At 37.8% G+C, this 13,966-nt stretch overlaps 1 protein-coding gene across 3 annotated transcripts in view; it reads right to left on the minus strand.

The window, feature by feature from the left end:
- ZZEF1 (zinc finger ZZ-type and EF-hand domain containing 1) overlaps nucleotides 1–13,966 on the minus strand; it is a 106,277-nt gene that overhangs the window by 45,586 nt on the left and 46,725 nt on the right. For 2 of the 3 annotated variants that reach the window (XM_039886406.1, XM_039886408.1), the window contains exons 17-27: nucleotides 13,695–13,765; nucleotides 12,638–12,752; nucleotides 10,433–10,592; nucleotides 9,384–9,505; nucleotides 9,156–9,278; nucleotides 8,122–8,288; nucleotides 7,959–8,040; nucleotides 6,914–7,115; nucleotides 5,797–5,945; nucleotides 3,841–4,081; nucleotides 1,396–1,475 (exon numbers count right to left, since the gene is read on the minus strand). In XM_039886406.1, the coding sequence (XP_039742340.1) occupies nucleotides 1,396–1,475; nucleotides 3,841–4,081; nucleotides 5,797–5,945; nucleotides 6,914–7,115; nucleotides 7,959–8,040; nucleotides 8,122–8,288; nucleotides 9,156–9,278; nucleotides 9,384–9,505; nucleotides 10,433–10,592; nucleotides 12,638–12,752; nucleotides 13,695–13,765 (1,512 nt within the window). The remainder of the gene's footprint in view (nucleotides 1–1,395; nucleotides 1,476–3,840; nucleotides 4,082–5,796; nucleotides 5,946–6,913; nucleotides 7,116–7,958; nucleotides 8,041–8,121; nucleotides 8,289–9,155; nucleotides 9,279–9,383; nucleotides 9,506–10,432; nucleotides 10,593–12,637; nucleotides 12,753–13,694; nucleotides 13,766–13,966) is intronic. The other variant, XM_039886407.1, reaches the window with a different exon arrangement.

The raw sequence follows: 13,966 nt of genomic DNA on the forward strand, positions 1-13,966 counted from the left end.
CTGTTATGATTCTCCTCCTATCATTCTGATGATGATACCTTTTAGTTTCTTCTGAGAGATCCTGTTCATTTTTGGTCTCTGTCTATCTATCCAGTACTTCTGAGTACCAACTATATTTTAATGACCATGGATCTTACCCAAGGCTGTCTGTTCCTAGATAAACTCATACATTTTTTTAAAAACTATTACCAGTGATTTAATGTTATCCTATCTTGGCCTTAACATTTCCATGAAGCATTAGCCATTTCGATTGTTCATATTTACTAAATTCTCCAGCTAGATATCTCAGATAACCTAGATGTCTTCATACACAACATGTCCCAAACTGAACTTACCTCCCCACTCCCAGATCCAAGACCATTTTTATTATTCTGGTTAATGCTTCTACCACCCACCAAGTCACTCAAACCAGGACCATGGTAATGGTCCTAAATTTCATCCTCCTGTTCACCACTCACATCAATCGCAAAGTCTAATTATTTTATTTTCTAAACAGCAGAAGCCACCCATATCTGATTATCATGGTCTCCTACTTTCAATCTCATTATTCATCCTCTACTTAAAGATTTTTTTCCCAATTACTTTATAATATTTAAGATAATTGTAAATATATAAAAAATAATGTTGATATATAGGTATTCATCTACATGCCTAAGAAATGAAAACAAATCTCCTGATTTGGGTGCTTATCATTTTCATGCATTTGTATAATTTTGCTACATATTTATGTACATAACACATAGATTTGGTTTGTGTTTAAATTTTAGATAAGAAATATACTTATGCATTCTTCTATGACTTGCTATTTTTTGCTCATCATCATTTTTTGAGTACCATTCATGCTAATACATGTAGCTCTACTTCATTCACTTTCATTGTAATAATAGATTATCATTTTGCATTGTACTATAGTATTATATAGTAATGTAATATACAATCTTTTTGTTCGTCCTCCTACAAATGGGCATTTTTATCCTTCTAGTTTATTGCTGTCACAAACAATGCTGCAGAACTACTTTTCTAAAATGCAGAAAGGCCTCTCCTTTAAGAGAGGCCTTTTCTGTGACTAAAACCATCAATAGTTGTCCAGTATCTAGAGCAATGCTTTACCTCCCCATCTAAGAGGTTCCACAGAATAGCCTTTGGGGTTATTGAGGATGTAAAGGGGGCTCAACTGAACCCTGCTTACTCTGAACATTCTCAACGTTCACCAAATTATGATTTCAAGAGTTCTAAATTATTTTATATCCATTCTCATCACTAAACTTTAGTTTAAAAAAAAAAAAAAATCCCTAAAATTATGTTCTTGAGAAGAAAGCTACTTACCTTAATTCCATGATATCATGGTGGAAAAACTCAAAATATATAAAGATCGCATGCAAAGGAAAATCTTACCATCCATATTCGGATCCCATCGGCCAGGGAATACACCTGTGCGAACTCTTCAGTCAAGGCTGTCTTGCCACCACTGTTTACTGGGGAAAAGAGAGACAAAGAGATTACACTCAGTTAACGTAATTCACTACTGCAACATTAAGCACAAAGTAGCTTCTAAAACTCCTAATGCATAGAAAACATCCTTTCCCTGACACTCACACATTAGGAGTGGTAATAGAGAGTTGGGGAAAAAATATCGATTAAGTCACAAATACCTGAAATGGGTTCTATGTGTTACTTCAAACTAACTTTTTTCAAATAAATAGCATCTGAAATGGATAACTATTAAAGTGAATAAAATATTAAAAGTAAAAAATATAAAAAATATGAAAAGGAAAATAAAGAATATTAAAAGAGTAAAAAATAATTACTGACGTGGAAAAAGTTTATGGTATATATTAAGTAAAAAAGCCTGGTTATAAGACTATAAACAAAATTGTCTTATTTTAAAAGAATATACATATTATACATGTATATATACACATACATATACACACACATATATATACTTAAAAAGTCGAGGTAGATATATAGAAAGATGTTAAGAGGTATACTGAAGTGATGAGATTATAGCTGATAATTATTTTAAGCTTTTCTGATTTTCTAAGTTTCTACATGAATGGGTATTATTTTTATAACTAGAAAAATAACAAAAAAAGTTGTAGTTTTTTTTTTAAAGAGAGACCTATGAGGCCTGCCCCTTCTCTTCACGTAAAAACCAAAGGAAAACATGTACTAGAGAACAGTGTGAACCTCTCCGTTGAACCAATGTGTAATGCAATGAATACTTTCTGAATACTTAGAATGTGCTGGGCTCTGTATCAAGCACTAGGAATACAATGCTGAAAAAAACCAGACATGGCCCCTACTCTCAAACAGCTTATGGTCTGATTGAAAATCACCTCCCATACATTTCTAACCCAAAAGGGTGACCAATGTTTAGACAAAGATGAGCAAATTAGCCAGACAAGGACCACTTTCAAAGTAGCTCAGTAGTGAAGAACACACAAATAGCCCTTAAAGGCAGGGACTGAAAGAACTGAGACCAAGTCTGTCTCCTTCAAAGCAACAGTGGTAAGTATTCTCGAAACATGTATCCAGTAAAATATTTCTAATTCTCACATTTAATTGTATGTTTCTCTACTACAAATAGGTATGTACTATCTGAACATGATTTGAAAAGAAGCTAGGGAACTCTTCCCTAACCAGAAATTCTCTGTTTCTCAGCTTTTAACTTACAAGGCTTTTATCCTTCTACTGAAAGTTGCCACAGGTAACAAAGACTGTCCAGCTCTCTTACTACAATTGGATTATGAAACATATACTGAATGTTTTTTTCAAAACCATACAGGTCACATTGCCTCCCACCCCCAAGGAGAGATATACTTTTCCATATGACAGCTGTTTCCATAAATCACTCATGCCTCAAAGTAGTTTTACTTATTTGAGCAGCTTCTTGTCTTATTAAGATTTGAGGGAGTAATCAAGATTTATTAGAAATCAGGAAATAAACTCTACAATATGAGGTCCAAAGGACACAGCAATAAAGACATCGGTGATAATAATATCAATATTAATAACATCAATAATAATAAGATCAACAGTCAATTACCTACTCTAATGGAAGGAAGCATTTGTCTCTGCTTATTTCATCTGTACCATGGAAAGAACACATACTCTGCCAAAGTGCTTGGTAAAACCCATACCTCATCTTTAAGGAGGGTTTGAAATGTTTTTCCCTGAAAATTATGAATAGAGAGATACCCTCCCTCTTTTGGTCCTGTTAGGCTGCAGGCTACACAGTAAACACACAGAGTGGTGTCCCTGAGGGACACAAGGAAAAGAATTGGTAAGGAGCAGGCTATCAACAAAGGAAGCCTGGCAGGGATGCTACAAAGAAGCTGCAAATCTAAAGATGAAAGTTAATACGTACGTTTTCCTCCTTCGTTACTAGCACATTCAATTACTTTAACAATTCTGGTTTTAATTAGAATTTCTTAGAATGTTAGGCTAATCAAATCTAAACCTTTACAAATAAGGATACTAAAGTGCAGAAAACTATCTGATTAACCTGCAGCTGCCTAACTTCTAGTTTTTAAGCTGGGATTATAGCCCGAGTTAAGGTTTTTTCCATTAAACTTCTTGGCAGTTTTTCATAAGAATTTTGGATAAGACAAATTATCTGCTAATTAGGAAACTCAAGACAACTTGCCATATATTCTAATCTACAACTATAAATTGGTCATGAATCTTTTGACTGGCAAAAGAGAACTAACAAGATAAAGTCTACAGTTGTAGAAATATGCTTATATTTCAAAATATTTTAAAATTTTCACTTAAGATAGGCTTTAAAACTTAGCAATTGGCCTTCAGATGAAAAATATTCCCTGTAATATAAGTTACCATATTTTTGCAGCTTCTCATATAAGTCTGGAGTGCGATACACCAGAGCAGCAAAGGTGGCGTTCACAGCTTGATCAATAGTGGAACCAGCAACTATATCTGTCTTTGGGGCCTGTTTTCTACATGCCTGTATGAATCCTTTGAAAAGTTCTGAATATGGCCCACAGAAGTTCTGAGCAGGATCTGACTGTGCAAAATCAAGAAGAAAATGGTGGCAGGAATCATCAGGGATGTTCTTAACCTGGTAACAACAACAACAACAACAAAAACCATCAGGTTTAAGACAGTCATTCAAAAAATAAAGTTTACTGAACACCTACTAGGCCAAAGCAGAAGTACAAAACACAGTGCATACTCTCAGGAAGATTAAAGTTATTTGGGGGAGACCAGACAGATATATGGGTTTAAAAAAAGGTAAACATAAAACATTAAAAGCATTAAAACTAGCACTATCATAAAGCAAAAGATTATGAAGTGCCAAATGCCTAGAAGGGAACACTCGGTGCTGAGATTTCACAGGAGAGAATTCCTAGCACGTTAAAGTAATTAAGAAAAGCCTCCTGGAGGATATGGGCTTTGGACTGGACTGTGAAGATTAGGCAGGTTTGGTCCTGAGGAACATAACCATTAGCAGAAGTTAAGAGTCAGTGGGGAGACTGACCTGGCCTGAAGTCTCAGCTGGGGAGTGGTGGGAACTAGAGTCAGATAGGTAAGGTGAAAGGAGACTGTAGAGAGCCTTGACTGTCACACTGAGGAGTTTAGACTTCACCCTGTAGGCAACGGGGAGCCATTAATGGTGTTTGGCAGTGGAATGACAAGATAATGCAGTGATTAAAAAAAAAAAACTTGGTAAGTACCAATGTAACAATGTGAGTACAAGATGAGGGCTTGGATAAAGATGGAAAGAGAGGGAACAAAAATAGAAGAACATCACAAGGAAGAATCCATAGGGCTTGTAGCTGACTGGACAGGAAAGATGAGAATAAGGTGGGACAAAGATGATGCTAGGGAACAGTGGCTTGGTGCCTAGGAAAACAATAATGGCAATAATAGGAGAAGTCAGAAGGGACATCCTGGTTTTATGCTTCTGAGTTAAAAGGAGTCAGAACACTAAAATGGAAATACCTAATAGGAAGATGAAGGTACATAACTGGAGCCTGAGAGAAGAAACAGGGCTGGAAATTGACATTTAGGAATTATTCACACAGTTGTGACAGCAGAAGAGAGAAGAGAGGATAGTCTCAGTGGGTTGCGGGAAAGGAGAGAAAGCCTGAATTAAGCCTACTGTTTAGAGGAGAAATAAGACAGGTCAATAAAGGAGGCTAATGGACTGGTTAGATGTAGGAGTAGACAACAGACTACCATGGAATCAAAAGAAAAGAGGGTCTAAGGAACCAAATTTAACAGAGAGGTAAAGGAGAAGAGATGCTGAGGAAGAGTTCCTGGATTCAGCAATTAACCACTGAATAACTTGGAAGTGGGGGGAGGAGAGAAGAAGGGAAGAAATGTAGTAGAGCAGAGACAGAGGGAAGGAGAGATAAAAAAGAGACAATGGGCAAACTTGTTTAGTTTTTTAAGTATTATAAGCCTAAATAATGTGCTATCATTCCATGGAGAACAAAAAGTATAGCATATATCATTTACTCTAAAATTTTAACTCAGAGGTCACTACAAGCAGACTCGACTTGTTTGTTTCATAACTCCATCAAGAGAGATTTACTGAGCGACTATTATATTTCACTGAAGAGACATCCATTCAATGCTTTTAAATGTGCATTACACACTGACCCTTGTGGTACACAGTGGGGACACTAAATGAATGAGAGATAGTTTCTGCCTTTAAGGAGCTAACAGCTTAGTGGGGGGTGATTAGACATAAACATAAATGATTATACAGTAATAAATATTAGTAAATACTTTCCATTCCATATAGAAAAACAACAGAAGAGTAAATACCTCCTTACTATCCTGGTATGGATGAGTGGGCCAGCTTGCTTCTAATCCCAGCTCTGGACTTATTTGATGCCTGAAGACAGGTTTCCACAAGGGTGAGTTTAAGACTAATGCCATTTTTGCCTGAGGAACTGCCATGTTACTTCCTAACTCTGCAAAGAGAAGAAGTCTTATGAGAGCTCTATTTTTTTTCCTTAATACATTGAGAGTCTTTGAACTAATGATGAAAAGATATTTTAAAACTTGAGCATTTTTAAGACTTGGAGGGAATTCACCCACATTTACCAGAACATAATTGTGAACTTTCATGAACATATACCCAAGATGAACCCAAGCCATAAGAACGTCCTGAATAGTTACCATTCTATGGAACAGCTTCAGTTATAAGGTACTTCTGAAATGACTAATCTGTATACTAAGCTGAAAACGGAATGTGAACCACCTCTAGGGTATAACAAGATACCATTTAGGAATGTTTAATTATGTGGAAATATTTGCAATTTATAAACTTAAATTTGTAAAAATTAATAATACTCACCATATATGTGCTTATGAATAGACACAGAAAAAAGACTAGGTAGAAATCAATTAAAATTTTAATAATAGTATCTCTAGGTGTTAGGATTAAGGATGACTTTTCTCCTTGGCTTTTCTCCATTACGCAATTTTTCTATGATATTTTTTAAAATAAAAAAAAACTGAAGAAATGATATAGAAATACACTAGAAAGTTGTATTCTAAATAATTCTTATTTCTTGGATGGATTTAATAACTAAGTTGAAGAAATCACTTTCAGATAAAATCTTCGTTCACATCTTTACATATATTTACATAAATACCCACACAGTTAAAAGATATACAGTTAATTTATTCTATATTTTTGCCTTCTCATTGGAGTATACCACTTACAAAAAAAGGATGACAATGCTGGTAAAATCCAGCTCCTTTCCCCATGGTGTCAAGTGGATATTTTAATCTGGTCTGATTGAAAGGAAACTGAAAGGGAATTTTATCAATACCTTTGCTCTGCCATTATGTGGAGACGACTTAATGAGAGAGTACCACTTTGCTTTTCAATGTGACCATAGCAAGAAGGGAAAGGAAAGGCATATGGACTTACGATGTGCAGACTTGAGTGCCATGCACTGGGAAGCAAGGCGTCCCATCAGTCGGGAAACAAGGAGTTGTAAATCCAACCCCCAAGACACAGCAACATCGGGTAAGCCATAGGCAGTGACTGTGAATTTGTAGCCCCACTCATTGTTACTGCTGTCAGAGTGAAAGAGAAATTGTAGCCGAGGACCAGCCTTAAAGGTCACTTTCTAGAAACAAACAAAAAAGTCATGTGGTCAAACAGACTAGAGAAGGCAGCATGTTCTTTATGACTCAAAAAATCTACATTTAAAATCAGTCTATAGTCTCACCATTATATTTTATCTACCCCACCAAAACTACTAAAGGAGAAATGTACAACGGGGTGACTGAAACGGAAAATTTATAACTGCACCTCATGAAAAAGCAAAGCTGGCAGAAAACTGCTGGTCAATTTTCTAAACCTCAGATGCCCATCTACTCACTACCTACTCAGCCAGAGCTCATGCTTGCCCATTCCTTTGAGCTCATCCAAGACCACTGACAACAGAGGGAAGGTCACAGTCTGAAGTAGCACTGAGCCAGCCAGCCCTGGAGACCATGCAGACCTAGCTGTGAGGTGGACTTCTGGCTTTCACCACCATGGTCTGGGTACTCCTGTGCCCACTGGCCCCTTCTTGTGAATGATTACAACTCCCCATTTACTCCGGACAATGTGATATAAACCAGGGGTTGGCAAACTTTTCCTACGAAGAACCAGATCATAAATTATTAAGACTTTCTGGGCTATATAGTCCCTGTTACGACTATTCAAGTCTGCCATTGCAATGTCAAAGCAGCTATAGATGATCCATAAACAATGGGCATGAGTGTGTTCCAAAAAACCGTTATTTACAAGAATAGGTTACGGGCTATAGTTTGCTGAACTCTGATATAAACCCTTTCTTTACCAAACATATAATGTAAGTGCTTCCCTTCAAAGACCATACACCTATTACTCCCTAAGGACTGACAAAAGGAGAAGAATTGATGCAGAAGTAGGCATTTTATCTCTTTCTGAGAATGCCACTCACCTTGGGCCATTTATCAGTGCCAACTTTTGTGTCATAACGTGTTTTCCCACCTCTGGTGTCGGTAAATTCCAGATAATCATACCTGTGAAAGCATAATCTCTATCACTGTCCTTCTCTCATTTTGGATCCGTTTTTGCTTGGGAAAGAAAAACATGTGCCTTACCTTTTTTCAGTTTCACACCTCTCATCAAATTCCACCTCAAAATACGTTGCCCCAGGGCTAACAAAGACAGACACCTCATGGCAATTATTTTCATAGTTGTGAGCAGACTCCTTAGTCCACGTGTGTAACACCACTGGCCGTTCCTGTTGCCAAGTCTCGACATCCAGCTATGCAAACAAACGAGTTAAGAAAGAAGGGTTTTCATCACTTTACATCCTGCCACATGCAGTAAACTGTGATCCTATATCAATGCTCCAAACGAAGAGCCTTTTACATCCCTACGCAGATCATCACACAGGCTAAAAATATACCCAACATTACCATCTACATATATAGATCAACATACACTTATCATTCTACAGAGTAGATGTGTGTTTTTTTTTCTGCACCACAATAACCCCGTGATTAGCTTTTTCTAACCATGACAAAACAATTTCTTACAAATCACTAGTAGCATGAATTTCCAGTAGAAAAAACACTGAGGAATTTAAAGACCTTAAATTCCTATTTGAGAACTTAGCAAATCTGAGCCCATCTACTCCTCTCCCCTGACTTTTTTTTTCAGTCTTTGCTTTTTCCCTTTAAAATAGGCTTTTTCATATATGCCTTTTTTATTCCCAGAGTTGTTGTGTGACTCAAACAAGATAACGAAACAAATTTGTACCCTGTAAGGTTAAGTGAGGGAGAACTTCTTTTAAATATCAACCCTTCTAATTTGCCTTGCAACATATATTTTCTCTTCTAGACTTCAATCTGGTTATTCACTTACATGGTTTTTATATAACCTCATGTGCTATAAAGTGATGAAACTAATCTGTGCACAGCTTCCTCTGTGTCTCCTTTCTAACGATGACCACACCAAATCAATTCAGACTGGCATTTACCCTTGTTGGCAAAACCACTGATAAAATACAGGGGGTGTTCCAGAAGCAATTTATCTGTGTAGACCTATTCTCATGGTATGTTTCTTTAACTATGATCATATAGCTCCTAAGAGAGGATATACAGCAGGTTCAAGTGCCAATTCGAGTTACCTTATTCAGTCCTCCTTCAGGGTCACTGCAGAGCTTCTTCAACAGCTCTGTTAGAGTACTGAACTCTCTTAAGAGTGTGCAGTGGGAAATGTCTAAAGTGCAAAAGTCCAGCAGAAAGATTACCTAAAGGAAGATGAACGAAGCACTTAGTGTCCACCTTAGACTCTGCCTGGGGGTGCAGATCCAACTCCCTCCCACCCTTTACAAATGGCTGCCACTTTGTCTTACCAGTTGACGAGCTGCCATTGAAAACACTGAATTACATAACTTTTCTACTATAGTTTTCCCACTGTACTGCGACAAAAGGGATTCCAAAATCACTCTCATGTGTGCCAAAAACTGTTCCACATCTACCAAAATATAAAGAGAATAATTAATATTTCATACGGCAGAAATATCACTTGGTTGGCCATCAAGGGCAAAGCTGTCATAGAAGCTGTGGAGGGAATTCCACATCAGAAGGGCCATGAGACCATGAGATGTCATACAAATGCTTTCTTCTGGGTGGAAAAGGTACAAGTCTCAGTAAAAGATTTCTTTTAAAGTGATTGATTGACTGATTGATTGATGTCTTTGCTACTTTTCAATGACGTGGAAATTTCACTTTCATAAGTGAAATTAAATGGCTGACTGACTCTCTTGTCAGTCTCTCCTTTCCCTTTGTTTATAATGGGCCCATTCTTAGGTGTGCCAACTGATGGGACAAGCCTTAATGTGGCAGGGCTCAATAGTGTAAACATTTTTGTCTTAGCTGCTGAAACCAAGTTTGATGGAGCTGAATTTCCCACTTACGATTTCTCTGAACCTGCTGAGTTACATATAATTTTCTGTGGTTTTACGGATTATGAAACTGATTATTTTCAGTAACTGGCAAAGATCACAGCAGTGCTCATACACCTTAAATGTTAAAGTTTAAGACTTTCCTTTTTGGATGACTTGATTAAAGCAAGTATAACAGACTCTACTGAAGAGTGCAGCATCAACTAACAGTGCCGTATAACTGCAAAGGCAATGTTTAGGTTGTGAAATGACCCAACCCCATAATAAAAATATTTAGGCATACTCCTACATTCAGACAGGAAACTTTGGGGAAAAAAAGCATGCCACAGAATTCCATTTTAAAAAGAAAAAAATAAACCAAAGACAAATCTGATTTGTATCAAGAAAATAAAACCAAATAAATGCACAGTCAATGAATGAGGTACTAAAGTGAGTACAAACATAGAGTCAAAATCCAACCACCTATTTGTTTTCATGGATTTTATCCTAAAACTCACATTTTTCAATAAGGTCAACAGCAAGATCTTTGGCTCCAGAGTCTGTGCTCTTTAGCTGCAGGTAGCACCAGGAGAGCAGGCTGCCTTGGACAGACCAGAACAGGGAGAAGAGCACAGAGCCAACCTCCCCTTGTGCCCCATTGAGCATCAACAGCTCACACTACAGGGAAGGAGACAAAGAGAAAGTGTTCACAACAAGGTAACTCACAGAACACAGCCAAGGGCATTTTTTAAGACAGCAGCTATCACTGGCAAGATAATTCTAGGGAAATGGGGAATGGTCACGAAAGAGCTTTCAACCTGGAAGTGACCAAGAAAGATGGTATTATGAAATCTCCTCTTTTGCCCTCAGCTTTTCAGAACTTTTACAAATGGTTTTTAGTTCATAAGGTTCCTTCTGAGCCTCAGGAACCTTACCCCATCAATTATATCTCTATTTTTTTCATAATCGAGATTTTATTGGTTGTTTTGAGAAGTATACAGACACTTCAATTTGTACACAATTCTTAACGTATGTACCAAAAAACCTAGTCATGTAGTTGTGATTCTTTTCTAAACAGTTATTCCAGTGACTCTCCAGCTTAAAATTTGGAGGCTAGCTTTCCTCAATAGAATATCGAGTACCAATATATTCAAATGTTGGTAACACTGACATCAAAGTTCCATTAATTCACAATTTAATATCATATACTACATAACCAAATTTTCAATCTTTCACATCATGTTAATAAAGTTACTAGGAAAATTGAGACTACTGTGACAAAGATGTTACACAAAATTCTGAAGGACAGCCAAGATCAAGGAGTGATTTTCTTTAGGAAACAATTCTACCAAAAACATGAGAACAGAAGTAATTTAAATGTTCAAGATATATTAAATACACGATTGACTCCAAACTGCCATTTAGTATGCTTTGTGTTATAGGATATAAAAATTACCCCCATCTATGGAATGTTAAGCTGATACCCAAGACAATCAAAGCCTCCCGTGTTCAATATTCCATTATTTTCTGGTTGTACCAAAAAATAAACGACCAGCAAATGATTTTACGTCTTAAAAAAAAGGATTTACACTTAAAAAATGAGATGAGGTAGAATTCTCTCCTTCTTAAAAATGTTTCTAGAGCTACTAAAAAACTTGCATTTACAAAATAGTTGATAAAAATATTCCTCAAGATTGTACAAGAAGGGAGACAGTGACCACAGATAAGACATGGTATACGATATTAATCAGACTTGGCTTCTTTCTCTCCTGCTTCATCAGAGGGCTGGACTCGCCTCGTTTCTAGTTTCTTCATTTTCTGCAGGTAAATCTTCAGTTTCTTACGGCCTGTTTTCCTTTTGCTCCTCTTTTCCCTTTTGTTTGCAGACTTCTGTCTGAAGATTTAGCCTTTCCTGCTGCCTTTTCTGGCTTCATTTCCACTTTTACAGGAGCAGGTTTAGCTGACAACCTCGCCAACCTCCTCTTAAGCTCCTCCTTTGCTGCCTCCTCAGTGGAGCTGAGCTTCTTCTTGGCCATCGAGGCAGCGGGGCGGGCACGTGCCATGCTGGGTGCCCATGGGCCATGGCACGTCTAGAGCCTTTACAAAGATGGGTTGTTCGGCAGCTACCGCTCCTCCTTCCACCTGAGCTGCTGGGACCTGCCCAATTATATCCTTCTCACATCTTCAAATCCCTTTTCTCTTTGGCTCCTTCCCCTGAGCCTCAGTCAAATCTCTTCCACCTTAAAATAACAATTCTTCATCCTTCTATGGCTCTCTAATCATCATCTTTACTCTCTGGAGTTTCTCTGAAGAGTCACCTGACCTCTAGGGATAAACTCTTGCACATAAGAACCACAAGACATGTTCATATTGTGATTGCTATGTAATTGCCCCAAACTAGAAACAACCCAACTATCCCTCCAAATTAAAATTGTGGCATATTCATAAAGGGAATATTGTGCACATGCATCAATGCGGATGAATCTCAAAAACACCGCTGCGTGAAAAAAACATGTCACAGAAGTGTCCCCTCGGTCATTTGCAGAAGTTGGCTGATCAGGAGCCAAGGAAGGCTGGGAAACCTCTGTGCTCATGTACAATGGTCAAGGAAGAAAGCTACATTCCTATTGTAAATGAGGGCTAAAGGGGACGGCACAGTGACTACTATATCATGTGCTCCTAAAAGCACAAGGCAAGGAAATCAGGGAGCATCCAATAGTTACCTCTCGAGCAGCAACAGAGAGGAGAGTACTCATGACTGCCAGTACTTCACTGATATTCATGTCAGCCAGGTCTCCTTTCTCAGGTAAAAGTAGAAGGCCGCCTGGATCCTTATCACTGAAAGAACACAAATTAGTCATGACACCTTGTTTCAGGAAGGAGATTTTCATACTTTTTTCTTAACGAAAGATTTCAAAAAAGAACCTAGCAAGATTTCAGTGGCAGTTGTGTAAGATGTGAGGAGTTTGGGTCAGGAAAAAAGCTATGGTCCCAGCTAGGTCTGTGCCACTGTCTATCCACATGTCTTTATGTATGCACAGGTTCAAAGATCCTCAAATCTTTAGAAGAGATTTCAAGAAATAAATTTGATAAATAAATCACTTTGACCATCAATAGGAAATACACCTAACCTCATGGCTGCTAACTTGATAACCTAGGCTAATCATTCCCAGTGTCTTCAAGTGTTCCTCACATGACAGCCCTGGCCTCTTTCATCATCCTTGAAACACATTTTATAGAGCCCTCTAACTCTGGTATCCACAGACAGTAGCCCAGGCTATTAGTTCCCACCCTCCTTTAAGAGTCTGTACCTCCAATAATGCAACCTATAGGCCCATCAGCTTCTTTGGCAGTCAAAGCATTCAAAAACCTCCAAGTCATTCCCTCCCAGCATATTTCTTTTGCTAAAGTACCATTCTGTGCTTCTGCAGTTGAGTTTTAACGTAATGGGTTTTTAGACTTCAGTATAGACCCCAAACTCCTTTGGCTTCAGTCTGTCTTCAAAAATTACTTAGAAACTGAATTATTCAAAGAGATCCTGGATTAGTTCAACCCTATATTGTCTTATAATGACTGGGACTCAGATAAGCTCTTGATAAGATTATTACTCTACCACTATTTTAGTCACTCCTGTGACCAGTGATATCTCACTCCAGAAACTTGGCTGAGTAGAGGGAAGTATCTGATACTCCAAAAGCACATGAAAAGAAGAGACAGCTCAAGAAAACAACTTTGCAAAGATGTGAAATGTTGGACAATTGAAGAGAATTATAAACTTACCTAAAATACGTGCACAGTGAGCGGAAAGTGAGCTGCAGGGACTGCTTGTGTTCCTGCTCAGTGGCATTCTTCTAGAAAATAAGAAATTGCACATTCAGAAAATCTATTCCATGACATTCCAGCAACCTAGAGCAGCATGAAATGTCACTGCCCACCGTTCCCAAACATGAGGAAAGCCAGGGTCAGCAGACCATCTGACAGCACCCAACTAAGACCTGGCCTAGTGCTAAGAGGGAGCAGAACCATCCATCTAAACAGAAGATGGCAGATTT

Source organism: Pteropus medius, unplaced genomic scaffold (assembly GCF_902729225.1).
Source record: "Pteropus medius unplaced genomic scaffold, Ma_sr-lr_union100, whole genome shotgun sequence".
Taxonomy (NCBI): domain Eukaryota; kingdom Metazoa; phylum Chordata; class Mammalia; order Chiroptera; family Pteropodidae; genus Pteropus; species Pteropus medius.